Source organism: Macadamia integrifolia, chromosome 2 (genome assembly GCF_013358625.1).
Source record: "Macadamia integrifolia cultivar HAES 741 chromosome 2, SCU_Mint_v3, whole genome shotgun sequence".
NCBI lineage: Eukaryota > Viridiplantae > Streptophyta > Magnoliopsida > Proteales > Proteaceae > Macadamia > Macadamia integrifolia.
The window spans coordinates 3,994,163-4,014,491 of NC_056558.1; the positions used below are offsets into that span (position 1 = coordinate 3,994,163).

The window sequence follows — 20,329 nt, forward strand, 5'->3', positions numbered from 1 at the left end:
TATATTAAGTTTATCTCGAATTCTTGACCCGTTTTAAAGATTGACCCGATCCGACATATTTTGGTGGCGACCCGAATGGGGAATTTTTCTGAGATCTGTGATGAAAGCAGAGGGGTTGGGCTGATAGGCCCAAGCCCGAAGCCCATCACTAATCTCATAAGAGGGTGCGGGAGCTACGCCCCCGCGATATGGTTCGATCTAATCGACCGCGACCCGATGGGTCGACCCGTGATTTGGACCATATATAATGTACTGTTGCTTGTTGAGAAAATAATTGTATTTTGGGATTTTTCGCGAGCTAGGGTTTTAGGACGAGTTTTTCCTCGCCACTGCTAGGGTGTAATCTCTCTTCTGCATTGTGAATCTTCTTCTTCGCCCGAGGACGTAACACACCACCCTGGTGTGTGAACCTCGTTAAATCTCTGTGTCGTACGGATCTATTGTCTCTTTATTATTCGTGTTTCTTGGTGTTTGATCTAACAATAAATATATATATATATATATATCATACAGCCCCATCTTCCTCATTGTTGTACATAAATCATCCTCTCATATGAAGGATCAAATGGATAGTTGTCACTCTGGCTTCTGTCCATGAGCACATGAGACCCCAAAATTCAGTTCACTGATGACTGATACAAAAGTTGATACTAAATTGGTGATCAGATGCTAACGGATTAGAAACTATAGTATTACATTTTGCAGGGCCTGATCCTGTGTAATAAATTTGGCAATGGCTGATCATTGATAAGCCCTTGGTTAATCTCAAAGGGAAATCGTACAGCCTAACTCTTTTGCAGCAAAATCAAGAAATTTGATCGTCATGCCAGATGCAGTCTGGCAACGGGCCTCCCATGCTAAACACTTTTCAATGTCTGCATGCCAGTCGATGATGCCCAAATTCAAGTGCCAGTGGTGCGGACCTTGTGTGTCTTGTATGTCTTCTTGTTTAGCATTAGAGTTAATTGTAGGGATAAGTAATACATCACGCAGGACTGATGTGCTAAGAGCACGGACATGAGCACTTGGATGAGAAAGGCAGCGGACAGTAGCTGGTAGACGGCACTGCATGCATTTCCATCAATTGAATCACGTTGAAAAAATTATTTAGCCTCAACATGGACCCAATTGAAACAAGTACCAGGAAAGAGTAGGGGGTGGGGGAAGGTTACCTTCAATAGGTTTGAGAGGCCATCTGTGACTGTCAACCAGGATTCTCCCCATTCAAGCACAAGCTTAATTGCTCTAGCAGTTGCCTCCAGAAGCTGCTCATTTTTGTATAGATGGAAACATAGTCTCAGAAGTATATAAACATATCATCTGTAAGCTGTTTAAGCACAGAGATCCAGAATCTAATTGAAAGGTATTCCCAGTTAACCAGAGACAAATGGACCGTTTAAATAACTGGACAAGAAAGGTAATTTTCAACATCATTAGCCATCAATCAAAATGAGATTTGACATGTTTCTAGGAGATAGCGTTGAGAAGATTCAAAAACACAAAGCACCAAGAAGAATGCAGATTGGGATAATTTTTCACAAGAGGAGAATAGACATGCAAAATGTTATCATTTCATATGGAGATCTAAGACATAACCAGCAAAGCTCCAAGCACAACGTTTGGACCATATATTTGTAAACAAGAAAAATATGAATTTTTATTTTCTTTCAATATTACCTCTAGCTGTGGTAAAGTGCATGCTTCCCCATCGACAAGCATTCCATCAGTGGCACGTAGAAGAAGATCGGAAGAACTCGCCAGTATCACTAATGATTCTGGGTTATCATAATTTCTCATAAGCTCCACAATTAGTTTTACAATTCTCTGGTTAATTCCCCACATCTTTTGACCATGCTCATCATTCCTAGCAATCCAAGGTTGCAATTCCCTCTCCGCCTGATATGGACACAGTCAATTAAAGTGAGTAAACAGACGAGTGGTAGGAACATGTGTATTTATTAAGAAATAACCAAAAGTATGTTTGCTTGTGTGTCTGTGTGTGTGCACCAGCCTGCACTGCGTGACCATAAACATGAGGCGAAAATTAAAAAAATTTGGACCTGGAGAACAATAGCAGCTGATGCTTTTGTTGGAGATGCTGAAACAACATTACATAATGCATCAACTACCTGCACAAGATGCAAAAGTTGGTCAGTCAAAGAAAAGGACAAAAAAAAAAAAAAAAAAAAAAAAAAAGGAAACAATAAAGAAAGGCTACTATCTCACACATAAGCTCATTATATTTTCAATAGACTTCAATAATAATAAATGACATGGTGTTTCATTTGTAGCCATATTCAATTAAATTATGTGCCTTACCTCTATTTCACAACAGGTCTCTTCAATAGCAAGTGGTCAGCAAATTGATATTTGTATTCTTATGTGCTGGACTACTTCTGATTGGGGGGGGGGGTGTGAAGGAGCACAACTTTGCAGAGGGATTCAGTTTAAGGGTAGTTCTTTTAATACTAAGAAAACCAGTTGATGTGATGCCAATTTTTGAAGAAGCTTTCAAATACATATCCATGTGTTTGGTTCTTAATACATGCATGGATTGATACCAAACTTGGTTTACAGTTTCCAAGTGATTGCAGGCATCACAATAGAGAAATAAAACTCGACATCCTCCAGACTGGAATTAGGTGTCACCCAGGCAAAAAACTTAGATGAAAATTTGTTGAAGGGGAATTGACAAGCAAAGGGATGGACAAAATTGGGGAATATCCTGAACAGCATGGTTTTCACACCTAAATGTGTATCACTGATTACGCATGGTTATCATTTATTATTGTCATGAATATATAATTATCTTCCTTTAGAGATTTCCCTAAGCTCCACCAGAAACTTTTATTATTTTCTCCCCCACCTTTCCTTAGTGTCCTCAAGAATGGAAAAAATTTTAAAGTCATTTTAAAGCTCCAAAAGAATTTCCACACCTAGAGGGCCAAAATTTCTACTGGACTGTAGTCCAGCTGCTTTAGAAGAACAATTTTCTTATGCTAAACAAGAAAGGAAAAATAATAAAGCAATTGGAGTGACCAACTATGAGCAATATCTTTCATACCAGAGCCTTGGAGATATTCTAACATAAGGTCGAGTACAGATTTCACTTTATGTCCTAACATCTATTGAATGTATAAAGCTGTACCTCTTTTTAACAAACTAAAAAAAATTCATGACATTACAGTAGTTTCTCAATCAACATCAAAGTGGTATTTTCCTCTGGAAAATAAAAATTGTAATTCCCCAGTATGTGTACATGTTTAAATGCTGTGTGTTTGTGTGTTGTGCATCTCTCTCTATATCGTTTTGAAATCAATATTCAGTTCGTTTGTATTCAGATGCATAAAAAATGGTTCACGTGAAAACTAAACAAATTTGAAGTACTTCTACAAATAATTATGACAAAGGAGGTGCCAAACAAGGTACCTGTCTCCATCCCTGTTGGGCGGAAGTGCTCTCAGCACTCAGCTGTGTTTCTGGTGATGCAATCAACTTGTGCCACAGAAGTGAAACAACGGAGAAGCATAACTCCTGTTTCTCTGCAAGTACGGTGCTTAGAAGAACTTGTGCACGGCAATTAAATCCTATGTGCCTGTCCACTGTCAGGAAATTGGCTAACTCTGAAGCATCCATTGATAAACTTGCTATGCATTTCCCCAAGTTATTTTCCGAATCATCATTTGAGAGTGATGCTTTCTCGCATTTAAGGAAATTTTTGGAAGACACAGGGCCATTAGTACCTACACGCGAGGAACGCTCTGGTCCAAAGCAGTTAGTGTTCGAACAATTTCCTTGATTTTTAGCAGACAAACATACTGGGGCTTCCTTCCATAATGGTGCTTGCACTAACTGGGCTTCTAGTGGTTCTGCCTTGTGGACAATGGAAGCAACAGCTTTACCATGGATGTCAATGAGGCTATAGAGTGAAGAGGCTCTAGTGAAAATTTCATTATCCCACTTGCATCGCATCAAGATAGATAGAGCATGCATGCAGGCCTTTGACCGTCTAAATAGTTCAGACACATGAGCAGCAACCATTGCTGCAGCTACTATCTCATTGGAACTGTAACTCCATGATGTACCAACAGAAGATGGCTTCAATGAAAAAAGGGCCTCTAAAATTCGTAATATCCTACGTGTATGGTGAATTGCAGCATCAATGCCATTCCGAAAATCATTTGAAGATCCATTTGTTTTGGTACGCTTGGATGCAGTTAGTACATCCTTACAATCCGAAACTTTACCAATCTTTGAAATCAATGGGACCAACTGAAGTTCACAGGCCAAAGCACAAACAGCAGCCAGAACGTACGAATCGAAAGCTGCAACAGGTCCCTGCTTTTTTGCCTTCCTGGTTCTAATGTCCCTGTCCTTCTCATTTAATAGCTGCCAGTCCTCAGCAACTTCATTGGGAGGATAAGTATCACTTCCTCTGGCTTTCTTACTCCCACTGGGCTGGGCTTCATGACTAACACACACAGTTAACACAACAAACAACAGGCGCGACGCAAGCTCAATAGAGGCACATGATTCTAGGAACAGCGAATGGACCATTGTACGGAGCTCAGCCACTGCAAGGTTCTTGGATGTGTACCCAACTTCAAAAATATATCTTGATTTTCTTATTTGTTCTCTTGAGGATTGAGGTGGAAATGTTCGCTGAAGAATCTCTTCCACCGTAGCAACAAAGATCCTCATGAGACATGCTTCAGATGGACTTCCTCGAGGAAGATACTCTAAGACTTTAAGGAGTGGTAAGTACAGGCTCCATGACAAAACAGGAGGCTGCAGTGGTGTTGCCACTATGATTTCAGGTAGATCAACAGCTGAGGAACTTAAGGGAATCAGGCCATAAGCAGCTTCCCAGATTGTACAAATTCTCCATTCCACTTCTGGGCCATGGGAGCAAAACATTGATGCAACCCCTTGGGCAGTGGCCTCAATGGTTGCTTCAGCAGCAGGAACTTCTATCTGGTCATATATCACATTTTAAAATGGTCATTAATTACAGACACTTTAACTTGCTAAGAAAACCTCAAAACTCATGTGACAAGATATTCTGTTCAAGTAATTGAAGTAAACAAAGAAATCATAAATTCAGTAAATGGCATCAATACAAGAAGAGTAAGATGCAGGTCAAAATTTCCCGTCACCTGTTTTCTGTGGAACGAAATATAACCACCCAGAGGTTCATGTTGAACTTCAACTCCTTCAGCTTGCCTTAAAGGAGGAAAAAGGAGCGCAGGCTGCGAAAAGACTCGAAAAAGTAAAGCTGCAGCTGCATCTGCAGCAATACCTGTTCTCATGGACATTGCAGTCCCAATTGCCCGCAAGAAATGCAAATGCATCCAGTTCCTTGGAAGCTGCATCAAGAAATCAACAACTATTAAAGATGGCATGAATGCAGTGTGCTGATCAGTTAAGTTCAGTGATCCCAAGGGGATAAAAAAAGATGCAAACTTATATGACGAAAACAATACGCAGTTCTATTAAAAACAATTTGGTTCCCCTACACGAATGCTCTTCCACCGTGCCACCCCACAAAACAATGAATTTTCAGGTTCATGTTGACAACCAGTCAATCTTCTTGCATGGAACCTTGTGCTCGTCCTTGGTTGTCAACTCTATGTAGCCAAACCTATTAAGTTGAGATAAGGCTTTGGTGGTTGTTGTTGAAAACCAGCTAAAATGACAAATATATTAATTTAAAAGGACAAGTGTTTCCTTGACAATATTATAATTATTATTATTCTTGATTTACATCATTGTGTTGTCTATTTCTCATTCATATTTATAAGCATTTCACCTTATATATAAAGTATAATTTCATAAAAAAAGTAAAATAAAAACGCATACAATTTACAAAACCCAGAATTTCATAAATCATTCCAAGAATTTTGGAATGAAAGTTTAGGATACTTTAAACAAAACTATATTTTCAATAACATATTCATAAAATTCATCTAATCAAGATTTTGGTTGGAAGCTGGAATTTTGGAAAAATCCAAAACTTCAACCAATTTAAAACCTTGGCAGTGATGACAAGATAATCACAGATCATTGCCAAAGCTGTGGTGGCCAAGGTAAGAAGTACCACAAGTAGTCATCTTAGTTTTAGTGGGATACCCCACACTAAGAAGAGATGAACAAATTTTTAAAGGGGCACTGACAAGGCAAAGGGGTGGACAAATTTGGAGAATATACTGAACAGCATGGTTTTTACTCCCCTAAATGTGTATCACTGATTACACATGGTTATCATTTATTTCTAGTGGAGCTCAGGGAAATCTTTATAGAAAGTAATTCGGAGTGACCAACTATGAGCAATATCTTTCATGCCAGAGCCTTGGAGATATTCTAACATAAGGTCGTGTATAGATTTCACTTTTATGTCCTAACAGCTATGAATGTATAAAGCTGCAGCTCTTTTTACAAACTGCATAAAAAAATCCATGTTGACGCTACAGTAGTTTCTCAACCAACATCAAAGTGATATTTTCCACCAGATATGGGGGAAATGCTGTAAGGGTATTGATTTGCACATGCCTATAAGAAAATAAAGTTTTTATGTAACATATAAATCAACATTGAATTAATTAAAAGAAGAATGGTTATGAAGCTGTAAATCATACATATTAAAACATACAAAGCTTAAAGAAATAAAATAAGTCACTCAATGCTTCCACACACGCGCAAAACATCCCCACCCACCTGCCCCACAGAGGCATATGCTAAGTGTCATGTAGAGAGACAAGAATATTGCCTAAATTGGCTATTCGATGATAAATCTGAATTCAAGATATGTTCAAATTCTAGTGCAGAACCTACAAACAAAGGTATTGCCAAGAAGGTGAAGAAAATAAATACCATAAGCCTTGAAATCCTACTTACCCTCATGCCACCAGATGCATAATCTTCAGCTGCTCGGAGCAGTTCCACAAGCTGCACAGCAGCATCAAGTGCATCTGGAGCCCATGATGGTGGGGCTTCAAGAAGTCCAAGTAGAAGTCTTTGGGAGGCACTTGGAGTGGCGATGGCATAATATCTAAAAACGAAGAAAGAACCTTCATAAATATTTTCCAAGTAAGCTCAGTGAAAGCAAATGGAAGGCATCAAGTAGAAGAAGAAGAGAGAATCCAAACTACCCAAGGAATCGTTAACAGAAGGTACGTATATTCACCGATGAAATAAGCGTGCATATGGCTCAAGAGCTGGCAACCCAGCAACTAGATGCTCATCTAAAGCTGTTGTTGGAGGGGGAAGCAAAAGTGCAGGTACAGCAGCAGCAGTTAGAGTAGCCGTCTCATACCGTGCAACTTCCTCATCACATACACTTAGTATAACAGCAGCACCATTAGCAACAGCCCATCTGGGAGTCGATGGCATGAGCTGAGGATGCTTCCCAGATCCACGCCCAGTAGCTAATCACAAAAATAAGTAATTCCCAAGTAAGCCCTGGTTAACCCTTTAATCATATTTGTGTTTAAAACTTAAAATATAGAACAGAAGGAATTCTTCTAGATCATGTTCAAGAAGTGTAAATTTATCCATGCATAAAAATATGGAGAAGCTTACGATTCTAAGCAGTCACAAATAGTTAATATAAGACAGAAATCCAACATTATTCACTCCATTGTACCATCAATCACCAACTGTCTTTCTATCATTAATGTAGATTTCAGTGAGACCATATATAGAATAATCTAAGTTAACTTTTGTTGTCCATAAAAAATATAAATAATAGTAAGAAAAAACACAATTTAAGATAACCATCCATGTGGATATTATATTTGAAAGTACACTAATGGCTTCTTGAAGGTGATTTTCTTAGTTTTGCCTCAACCACGGGCCTTGGTGATGGTTTTCATATAACTCCATGAGATCTTTGACAAGACTTAACCTGAAAGTACATAAAAGACATGCATGAATTGAGCAGAAGCAAGCTACCAAACTGGACGACTTATAACATAGGACATATCAGTATATTACTTAGGACCCAAGGACAGGTACAAATTTAAGAAAAAACTATTAGCAGCTGGTTTGCAAACAACGCTTCTTGCAATATCTATTACCTGCAGCTCCAAGACTTTCTTTCTTTTCTTCTCCACTTTGAAATGTCAGCTCTAATTTGAAGTGTCAGCTCAGATCCATACCACTGGTGTCATTTTGGTCCTCCGTAACATTCACAACCAAAATCAAGCTCTAGAAAACAGATTTGAAGCTTCAGTTGCAACTCCTAGTTGGACTCTGAGCCTGCTACCAAGTTCATAACTTTTCTAATTTCCCATTATATTTCTTACTTTCATGTCATCATTCTCGGATTTTTTTAGTCAATAATTCTATATGCAATCAAAGCACAAACACGGTCCTTTGAGTTTGTGTGAGTTCTAGTAGGAATTGGGTAATTTTTAGTTACTATATAGAGGACATCCCAGTCAAGCCCTTATAAAAGAGAAATTCTGTAATTTTGATTTTCAGCAGTAAAGGTAATTTAGCTTCAAGGATTGGCTTCTCTTTATTCTCTTCTACTGCTTTCCAGATTAGAAAAACTTTAGTTTCAGTTGCTTCTACGTTTAGAAGATATTCATATTGTCAAAGCCATTATCATCCAGCTCATTAACAGATTCTCTTTTCGGAGTATCCAAAATTCCAGGTGAAAGCCAACTGCCATTCCCAGTCCCAGATCTGGTCTACCTCCTCTTCCTATGGAGTCAGCCCTGGACCCTCATGTGTAGAGGATAGACATGTGGTTATAGGGAAAAGCTTACAAGAAACAAGTGCAACCATTTGACTAGCACAGAGCTTGTTTGGGTCAAGGCCAGTTCAAGTTTGGCTAGCCCAACTTGCAGCCCTGTCTAGAACATGTTCTTGGAACATCTTGACCCTAAGTCAACCTTTTGATGTGGCATACGAGTCTTCTTACTTTATATTAACGACCAATAAGTTGATTACTTTGGTTATGGGCATGGATTTTTGCCAAGAGGCTGTTATGCTCTTTCTGGCAAACACTTGACAACAACATAAATCTTCAGGATTTAATGCAAGCACAGGTCTACGAAAGACCACTTTATCCTGCAGATGAGCCTAATCAATTAACAGAATAACAAGCAACCTTTCATTTTGCCGAATCAGCCCCAACTAAGATTTCACACAGAATTGATACCTAACCTAATGCAATGAAATTTTAGGATTAGAAACCAACTGAGAACTCTCTTAGAAACAGCAGACTGAACCCAAAAGAACCACAGAAATTTTTGAACTTCCTTGTTCTCCGGAGCTATCATCCAGCATGTACAGGCTGATTTAAATCTCAGCCAAATCTTTAACCCTGATTTAAATCTCAGCCAAATCTTTAACCCAATGAAGAGATTCCAAAGGTTCCAAATTCACAATTTGTAGATGATACGACCCCTAAAATGTCAATCCTAGATGTGATTTGCCAGGGTTCAAATATCTCTGAATCTGGCTGTAATTCTCATCCAGATCGGAGGTAACAAATTTCAGGTTGACATCTGATCTAGTAGCATGAGCAGAACTTGAAGCCCCCTCCAATCAATTAAGATATCTTTTAATTAAAAATTATTTACTAAATAACTTTCCAGATTCCAAAGTTTTGATTGAAAAATTGGCAGATTGTAACCAGAGACTCAAAGAGATCAGAGAACTTGACAGCTGAAATAAGTAACAGCAGCAGGTATGATAGAATCAAGCAAAACAATAGCAACTATAGCCCAAAGAATAGCCAAAGGCTTTTCACAAATAACAAAATTGCCCCATTCCAAAGGGGGGAGGATAGCAATCCTATTTTATGAAGACTAATATGTGTCATTTAACTCACTTTTAGGACTCTATGCCAATTGAACAAGTGCATGTTATGTTAACCTAAACAGACACTTCATAGAAAACCTAATAAAGTACAAATTGAGTCCTATTTGAATAAAGAACTGGTTGAGTTAAGCAAAGTATATATATATATATATATATATACTTAGATTCAATGACTTGAACCCAAAGAAGGTAATAAGAAACTAGCTCCAAGAATGTGGATAATTAATTATCTGCATAGCAGGCATATATTCCAGACCATGAATCTTTTATGGTAGCAGAGGGCTTTGGGCCTATCGGCCCATCACTGATCTCGTATGGGGGCGCAGGGTCTAAGTCCCTGCAGTACAACCTGACCCAATCGGATGCAACCCGATAGATCGACCTGACTTGAAGGAGTATATATATTTTTCCTATTTTCTTGTCGTTCAAGTAAGTGAGATTTGGGGATTTTCGAGTTAGGGTTTTCAGGGGAGAGTTCCTGCTGCAAGTTTGGGTGTTCTTGAGAGATCTCCATTGTAATCTTTCGTCCACCATATAGTGAATCATCTTCACCTTCGCCTGTGGACGTAGCACATCACAATATCACATTGGTGTGTGAACCACGTTAAATATTTGTATCTTTGTGAATCTGTTTGTTTTCTTTTCTTGTTTCTTTGGTGTTTATTCTAACACTGTTGAATGCAGGGGTGTCTATCCCTGCTTGCTTGGAGTCCTTCCTTTAAGACATGTCTAAAGGAGGATGATAGTGGCTGTCATTGTATGAATTTTTCTTTTCTTTAATACGATACATTTCCCTATAAAAAAATAATAACTAAATAGCAATGCCTCTTCCATATCCCACCAAGTCTGGATGGAGTTGGACAAAAGTTGTGTTGAACAACTGAAAACACTTCCAGTCAAGGAATTATCAACTTCAAATTAGAAACAAATTTCAAAACCTTAGGACGAAGTCATGGAGCTCTACCAATGAACTAATGAAGTCAGTGAAGTCACAATGGAGCAACCTTGCCGTTGCGGCATGGAGTGAGAATATGATAAAAAAATCGAATGTGAGTACACCTCATGGTCAGAGACACTTTTCCCTTTTCCTGATCTAACTTTCAACCCAGAGTTTCTTTCTTTCTTCTTTTTTCCCCAGAATTTTCTGATGTTACTTGGTCAGTTTCGGAAAAAAAGTTTGAGGAGTCTATGATGAAGATACCCAAAATTATGCGCCGCTTGATACCTATCTGTTATGCATCTATTGCATTGGGCTTTATTGGTCTGATGCACATCAAAATTCAGAACAGACGAGGGCATGGTGGGTATAATAGGAAGTTCCTTATAGTTTTAGTAGGAAGTGATTTTCACAAAAGTCTGTAAATATATATCTCCTTTGGCATATAACACCAAGGAAGAGATCTTCCATTTCATTTCTTTAAAACGAAGTTAGTAAAACCCGAAACTTAGATCACTCCTAAAAGCCTTCACAAGCCAAAAACAATTCTGCAGATTAAGACCTTTTGGAAGAAAAATAAAATATAAAATACATGCAAAATTGAGAAAGTGTGAAAAAATTTAAACTCTAGCCAGATTTACATGCCATATTACATCACACTGATGACAAAAGAGATGCTTCACTAACCAGTTGAAGGTGGCTTCAGTTCTCCTCCAGCAGCATATTTACCCATGACCCCACCACACCTGTTAAAGGGCAGAAACTAGAAAGTTCTGTTAGCTTGTTAAGTAGAGGATCTACCCTACAATTTTTTCCTGTAATTCAGATTGACAAAATTAATTAAGAAAATGATTACCTTTTCTTACAGATCTAAATCCTAAGCGTTTTGCATACAAAGGAGATTGCAAATTCGTAAAATTACTACCACAGAAACTAAATGGACTAATTAAGTCATGGTATATATATATATATATATATGTATAATTAAAGGTGAAACCAGAGAAGGCACTAAATTGCTTCATACCAAAAGAGCGGATATCATCTTAAATGATAAGGAATGGGTTATTAGGGCTTGCAGCTTGCTCATTAGGCATGCTGCAATAGGGTTCTTTAAATTTGGTGGAAACAGAGACGAGAAAAGAGTTTTAGAAATTATTCAAATCTTCTTCTTTCTATCTGAAACTCCTAGTAGCACCTTCTGATACCAAAAAAAATCCTCACAGACTCAATTTGGAACCAAAAGAAGAACAGAATGTCTGGCAGTGCAACATAGTTGGACTCAAACTTTCTATTTCTCCCTTTAATTGGGCTGGTTGACTAGGCTGCTTGATTTGAATGGTGTGGACTAAAGGAGACCAAATTTGTCCCAATTTGAAATGTCAAATTGAAGTAGAACTCATTGATAGAACCCATACTCTGTTTTTTTTCCAAATCAGGATAATGTTTTTAAAAACACTATCAAAGGATCCCCTATGTTTTATTATGCCGAAAAATCATCAAACGGTCAAAATCATGATGAAATAGATTCCTTTTTCATGATAAAAAGATGGACTTACATAAGTTTGCGTATAAGCTTTCTTCACTTAAGTATGCTAAATTGTAGTACTAGGAAAACAGAAATCAAACACAGGTGCATCAATTGATATATCATATATGTTGTTTCTTATCATAGAATCTTTTCTTTTTCCTTTTTCTGTTCAGAGAACTTACGTAATTGTTCAGGAACCTCAACCCCATCGCACTGTTGTTAGAAATCAGCTTATCAACAAACTGAATATTGTATAAATTTCAACAAACCCTCGGTAATAAACCTTCTTGGTAGTCTATGCTTTTTTCCCCTACTTGACAAACTCAGTTTAGTCTAAATCTTGACATGTGAGCAGGGGACCTACGGATCTACCTGTCAACTAAATTCCACTCCATCCAATCCTGCCATGTGGCAAATATAACTGTGCAGACCAGAAATTTTCCTGCACCTTGTTTCAATCTATCTTGCACATGTATGACAGTATGACGTGTTTTTTAACTAACAGGTTCAAATAGAAAACTGCTACTCATGTATCATTACAGAAATTCAACCTTCACTACATAATAGATTTAAACTACGTAACCACACCATAGTACAAAAAAATCTATACATTCACTTACCAACGGAAATAATCACTTCTAATACCCAAAGGTGCAGCAAGCAATATATCAGCAATCCAGGGAGACAACGGCCTTATAGGTTTTTTCTCATGTTGCTGCAAAGATGAATAACACGCTTCCCTCTCAGAAGAATTACTTGTTGTGGCATGGCTGCCACTACTGCTTCTCTCTGCTTCACAGTTCTGACTTTCAACTTTGTAAATTGGCCGATTATAGTGAGTTAATACCCGTAAAATTTCCCCACATGCCAGAGCCCATTGTTCGGAATATTCATTCTGTAATTCAAGAATGTGTTATGGATAAATGCTTGCTCTTCAACATTAACTATATATGCTTTATGAGAGAGAGAGAGAGAGAGAGAGAGAGAGAGAGATTACTGCAGGGATATATAAACTTGCAAATCCCAGATAAGTATGACAGCATAATAAAGTCCACACTATATTATCAGAATTAAATCTTGGCAAGAATTTATTAAACTTTCTTTGTTCCGGTAGAGTTCCATACCTCACTGCTTGGGCACACCAAAGAAATGAAAGAACTAAATAGAGGACTATTCTTGTCGTACACCAGTGTACCATCAATTATACAGGAAATAATTGGATGGACAACAGCATGGCCATGTTCTGGATGGTGGAGCACAAAGATTGCTGGAAAAGGCAAAATTGGAACGGTTATTGTGCTTTCCCCAGCAACAATTAAGAAGAGAGGGGGCGGGGGGGTTCAATTCATATGATATCAGGAGAAGGTTCTAGTACCCAAAACATCATCAAGAAGGCATTTTTCCTTGGATGGATAATGACTCCGGATTAGCTGTCAAAGGGAGAATAAATTCATTTTAGTTGTTAAAACTTGTCATGGGAATCTTTCATTTAACAATCTTTGAACTTTACAATTGCTATAATTCAGACCAATATTAGCCATCCAACAGAAAACAGATGATGGCAGTAACAACATACCTCGGCAATGTCTTCGGGAAACCTTTCTGATGTGAATTGACCAAAATAATCAACATAAGCAGTAATTTGAACCTAAATGAAATGTCAGATGCATGTGGGTCAATTAAGTAGAAGAGGTGAGGAAAAGTTAGGAACTTGAAAAAGACAATCAGCACATTAAAAGAAATATTATAAAGAACATACTTATTTTCACTTCACCAAGTAAATAGCATGCATAAATGCCACTACGGCAGACCGTATGGTTGAAGCCATATCTTAAAATTCTATTAACAAGAAATGTCAGTAAATGGTAAAGATAAATTAGGCAAAACATTGATAAAAGTAAGGCAAAAGTGTTTTCTGCTCGGCAAAGCAGAGGTGATCGGGAGAAATTAAGGGTCATAAATCTTTGACCCCTGTCACCCCCCCCCATTGTTTGTAGTGCTCGAAATGTACCTACCCAAGAATCCAACAGACTGCCCTTTTTCTCCACCCAGAGAAACTCTCCCCCCCCCACCCCCCAAATTGTTTGAGTGTATGTACCTAACCCAAGAATCCAACAGACTGCCTTTTTTCTCCACCCAAGAAAACTCCCCCCCCCCAAAAAAAAAGAGAGAGAGTAAATCATTCTCAATTTTTTTTATAGAATTTCATTCAATACTGTCCAAGTACCAATTTTCCTTTCATAAAAAATTCTATGCAATTATCATCCAAGCAAGCCTCAGATCAAATGATTACGATGTAACCTACGGGTAAGGGTTTCCCACCCCACTCGTGAGGGGGAAATCTCCCATGCCACACCAATCACGGCAGGGGGCCCAAATGGTTAGAGAGGAGAGAGTGTGTAAATGTGGGCATGGAATGTAAGAGGGTGTGGCCACATGGGAAAGCATCCCCACACTGCCTGCTAGGGATCGTCTTCCTTTTTTTTCAATAGTTGGAAGTTACTCAGACTAGGATATGGGAAAAGGTTCTGTGAACTGCCAATGGAGGGTAATTTAGCACCCTCTCTCCCTATCTTCCTCCTCATCCCATGAAATGACCCTGCTGCCCTCCTATGTACGAAAATATTCCGCCACATCTCATCGGTGCTCGTCTTTATGCCACTTGCTCATAGAAACCTCTCCCAGTATATTTAGTAGCCTTAAGTTGGCTTAGCTAAATTTCTAAAATTATAAAAATCAAGAACTTAGAAATGTTTAGCTAACAAAAAGAGTACCTTGTATGGTAGGATTTTCCTCTTAGAAATCAGTGGATTTGTTTTTCAGGGTGATGAGGCAAAGCTAGAGATAAGTATGGCAGAGAAGCTTCTTGGGAGCGTAATGGAAAAATTCGAAGATTTTTTAGAGAAAAGAATCCTAATGGAGAACTTTGTATCAAATGCCTGTAATAGCCAAAGTCAATTGCAGGGCTGGATACAAAAACTGATAAACTTCAGTAAGACTGTAAGAACCTAAGAGCTGGTCTTTCAAAGATAAAAAGTTTAAAATTTAATGTGGGAGACTAGAGTAACACAAGATGCAAGGATATTAATGGTCACTTTGTATTTTGAATAGGTTACCTACAAAATTCAAGAATTTAGGATATAACTCATTACTCATGTAATAAGTCAGGCCAATAAACCTCTGCATGTGGAAGAACCTAACTGGTCTTTCTATGCTTAAGAATTACAGGAGGGAGACTAGAGTAAAACAAGATGCAGGGATTTTGATGGTTTAGGTTTGTCTATTGAATCCTAAATTTTTTAGTGAACTCATGTCATAACTCAGCACTAAAAGGTCTTGCACCTTAGAGGAGATAAGATCTTACAGTACATCCATATTCCTGAATGTGAAATACATGCAAAGAGAAGTGTCCTTAAAAGATGGTCACAGGTCGATAAGTGTATTCAGGCTTAACGTAGATGAAGAAGCCAGGGAAAACCCAAGGATAGTAGAGGGAGTGAGGAAATACATGATGTCAAGGGAGGCACTAAATTGGCCTACTACAATTTATCTGGGAAAACTACAAATGTAACTGCAGGGATTAAGTACCGGTTTATGAAATTCACTCTAGAACACAAGCAGGTCTAAAAATGCAATGTTCCTCAGTTTCTCTCCTTTTTAAGTTTTTTTCTGTCCAATATACATGTAAGAATATCTTCAGAGAGATAAGCTCCTCTCCACTCCCCCCTCCCCCTCTCCTTGTACGAGGCGAATTGCTTTGCAGTATCATAAAGTTTTCAGGGAAAACACATGGTTTTAAATAGACATTGCAAATCTTGTTTCCCATTTTCAATCTATCTAAGGTCATGGGCTTTAAGAACGATCAAAAGGAAAGACAAGAATAAAGTTTCAAAAATAACAAAAGGAAAGACAATGTTTCAAGTCAACGGGATCAAGCAAAAGAAGTATTCATGCCTCCCCACAAACAAGCTGAAGTATTGAGTTCACAAGAAGTTAAAAGAAAGAGAGAGAGTGGCACCACACTGAAAATTTTAATGTGACCAAGACATTATAGCTACCAATGAATCATTGACTCGTGACAAAAGAATGGCTCCAGAGATTGGCATCAAATCTCTAGCCCTTCTCTAAACTCTGTTAGCTTTACTTTGATAGTGTTCTAGGGACACGGTTGTTCCCTCCTTCTTCATTTATTCACAGGCCGTGTTCCGTTCTTTATCACCAAGCAAGCTTCAATATTCATGGGAAATACAGCAGTTATACCAAACCTGAATTCCATTATACGATGAAATACAACATATATAGTTATTTGCAGTCCATGAACAGAAGGTAGCTTTCACTTAAGATGTAATGAAATTCATAGTGAATTGAATTTTCTGGGCTAAATATCAGTAACATCTGAATACACAACATCATACCTATTTCATCAGTTGAAGATTAGCAATAAACGATTACAGTGCAAGAATCATTATGTAAAGCAGAAAACAAACAACAACCAATACCTACTCCATCAACAAATTGAAGTTATTACGGTTAAACAGAAAAAGGAATATTGATGGTTCAGTAAACCTGTCGCTGTTGAGCATTTTGGGGCGAGGGCCAGAACAACGAGGAGAACTGAAGATGATCGATCCACCTTTCGGATGTGCTCACCATAGTAATATCTATGAGAGAAAAATATCTACACCTAAAGTGAATACTAACACCAAAGCATGCTACAATCTCTGGCCGTGATCAATCAAGAGTCACGATATCTGACACTTGAAGCAGAGAACCCGCCCCACCTCTCTGAAAAATAATTTACGACGGAGAATCAATGAAGTCTGAAGTACAGAATAACTTCGTCAGTCCTCTCATAAATCCACAGTTCTTATCTGCACCATCCACGGACAGTTCAAATTATCTGCACCAACGAAAAAAATACAGAAGAAATTCACGGCATAAAATTCCCACACAAAAAACAGAAATCACCAAAAACGGGAGAAACACAAACAGTTAAATCTTAGATTAAATTCACAAAAAAAAAAAAAAAAAAGAAGACACCAGATTTAAATATCTGAGACTTCTTATTCTCACAATCAAACAGCGGAAGAAAACGGAAAAGGAGGAGAAAAGAAAACTTCATCAAATGAAGAACAAAATGAAATCAGAAAGGAGAATGGAAATGGAAATAAAAAAATAAAAATAAAAATCCATTTTCACTACTTAAAAACTGGCATTCATGCAACCCACAACTTTTAAAGGAGATCAGGGGTAAAACATAAATATCTTTGGACTGAATCAGTGAAAACAACTCGAGCACAAACAGAAAATGGTGGAATCTTTTTACAGAAAAAATACTCTAAAAAAAAAATTAGGAAAAAAAAATAGCGAAGAAGAAATGAAAGCACAGTACCTGATTTTCCATTCGCAGGAAGAGATTTCAGGAATCTGAAGCCTCGTTCTTCAGATTTTCGTCTTCACTGTTACAGGTTTTCTGTGAGTCTCTGAGAACAGGAAGAGAAGAGAAGAAAAGAAGTAGATTTTGTAGATTATTGAGAGGTAATGGGAGGCGAGAAAAAGATCCTTCGCCGCTACTGGGCACAGCCGAGCTGGCACACTCGCTCATTGTGATAGTTATTACGTGGCATTGATATTTTCAGGCACTTCCCTCTCCTCGCGGATACACATCCACAAGCATGCACTCCACACATACATGACATACCACATATACGCGACCACATGAATGAATTTAAAAAAATAACAACAAATTAATCAAATAGTCAAAATCGTAGCCACTAGAAATAAAAACGAAAGGGTTTCTGGAATATGAAATGACTAAGATATCCTCAAGATCCAACAAGGCTCTGTTAGGTTCAGAAATGAAAGCAAAGGGGTTTCTGGAATATGAAATGACTAAGATATCCTCGAGATCCAATAAGGCTCTGTTCGGTTCACTTTACCGGTTGGGTTTGCATTTTGACGCCCTAGCCACTACCCCATTCAGATAATGAAATGATCAATAAGGTTCTAAAATTTGGGATCTATCAAAGTAGATACTAATCTGGTTCAATTTGGATTGGATTGGATCGAATGGATTTATTCCTTATTTTTATAAAAATCACTTTTTATTTGGGCTTTATCTGTATATTGGGATCAAATTGAGAATCGATCAAGACCAATAGCAATCCAATTCGGCTGTTATTGACCCAATCCAATCTGAGTTTAGAACCATGATAATCAAGAGAATAACATAAATGTGGCATTAAGGTACTTGTATTACTTCTAAGGAAGGCTTTGGATCATTCAGTCTATCCCTTTGTTTGTTATTTTGCTTTCTCTTGGTACAAACAGTATGGCTTAGAAAAAGGTAAAAGGGGGCTATCCCAGGAGTTATACAAAGGGAAACACACAAGCTTGAATAGTCAGAATATGAGCAGATTGAACCATATCTCGAGGAAAATGAAGGACTCAATCAAAACCCATTATAATGAGTGGCTAATAAGGTGATATCCCATGCAATAGTTTAGAGCTCATGGGAGGCCGAATCTAAATTGCCATCAACAATATTGACCACCTGCAAGTATACAATCAGACAAGAATACTAAGTAGAAGATGCAATTATCCATAACTCATAGATTGACGAAGTGCCAGATCAAGTGAATCAGCTCATTTCTGCAACCCTCTTTTGAATAACAAAAAAAACAATGAAACTTACCGATTGTAGAAAGACACTTGAGTTTATTGAATCAAAAACTCCAAAAACATATTTTTTTCGGAAAATCCACGCATCTTCTTTTGATTTCCAAGTTCCAACTTGTAAGGTTCCAGCTAAATTCAATTAAGTCTGGGTCGATTTTCAATTGATTTGAATTGAAATCAATGGAAACTAATCCATGAACAATTTCTGAGTTCTTGAGCCATGATCTAATTGTAATCCATGATCCAATCAGGTCCAAGTATCAATATTATTAGTTAATTTTAGAGACCTAACAATGTTTGTATCATTACGTGGCCGTCAATAGATTGCTCTGATATAGCAGTTTGATTTGTGTCAATTCTTATCTAATAATTCGTTATACAAGGAGCCAAACATATGCTTAGTTATTTGATGTGAAATGTTAGAACTAATCATAAGTTGCCTAACCTGGCTTACTCGGCCTAATCATGCAAGCTTAGATGGACGGGGCTTGATACAACATGTATAGGGCACCAGTCATCATCTTCCCATGCATGATGTGTCACATTTTCAAATGATCATGACTTATCACTTAATGGGTATAATCAGAAAATTTGCCTTTGTGAAAAAATAAAGAGGGTTAATCACATGATGCGTATGTAGCTTAAACTTTATCATAGTGTTGCCTACACTAATGAATATAATAATTGAGGTCAACGATGAGAGATTAGGAGTTCCACTTGAAAGCAACAACCATCATCTGCTTGAGTACTTAGTTTTCAAAAGTGGGTTCTACTTTTTATATGGCAAATCGAATGTGATCCTAATAATAGAGCAAAATCCCTTGAAGACGGTTCCAATCCTCACGTATACTTCATAAAAGAGGGAGAAATTGTTAGGGTTCGACATGAAAGTAATAATTGATGAATTCGTTTTAAGTCTCAATAGAATGAAATATCATGGGGCAATTGAATCGAAATAATTCCCTCTTTTGTTGAGTTAGAATTAGATGATCGTTTTAGTGTGATCAAATTTTGACTTAAATTTTGGTCGATTTGATAGGTGGAGACTACAAAGGGTTAGCTATTAAAATATTATTGATAATTTTAGCACATGTTGGAGCTTCATGCTCCAGATGCATACTTCACTTAAAAATGCCCTCTCGTGATCTATATTTAAAAATATTTATCATTTTGTAGCCAAACAAATGAAATAAAATTAGAAAACAAGATAGTTATGTATTACTAGTTTACTACTAATTAGATCCATAGGAGTAAGTGGGCTTCATGATGTATAACTAATATTTCCCACGTCTTTTTAACTAACAATTTAAGAAATTTCATATATATTGTTAGTTATTATAAGAATGTGTATTATC

The 20,329-nt window shown here is 37.6% G+C and overlaps 1 protein-coding gene across 2 annotated transcripts; it reads right to left on the reverse strand.

Annotated features, from left to right (window-relative positions):
- Nucleotides 1-505: 505 nt before the first annotated feature.
- LOC122065896 (protein GIGANTEA-like) lies at nucleotides 506-17,918 on the reverse strand. 2 transcript variants are annotated; one of them, XM_042629728.1, is made up of 15 exons: nucleotides 17,689-17,918; nucleotides 16,863-17,167; nucleotides 13,873-13,944; nucleotides 13,672-13,726; nucleotides 13,421-13,563; nucleotides 12,917-13,191; nucleotides 11,456-11,514; nucleotides 7,184-7,424; nucleotides 6,895-7,048; nucleotides 5,157-5,366; nucleotides 3,430-4,974; nucleotides 2,061-2,129; nucleotides 1,678-1,896; nucleotides 1,173-1,265; nucleotides 506-1,065 (listed from the first exon to the last, which is right to left on the reverse strand). In XM_042629728.1, exons 2-15 carry the CDS (start codon nucleotides 16,947-16,949, stop codon nucleotides 766-768), a joined length of 3,522 nt encoding a protein of 1,173 aa, XP_042485662.1. In that variant the 5' UTR covers nucleotides 16,950-17,167; nucleotides 17,689-17,918; the 3' UTR covers nucleotides 506-765. The 2 variants fall into 2 exon arrangements, with proteins under 2 accessions (XP_042485662.1, XP_042485657.1); XM_042629723.1 differs by having other exon boundaries at nucleotides 16,863-17,196.
- Nucleotides 17,919-20,329: the final 2,411 nt, after the last annotated feature.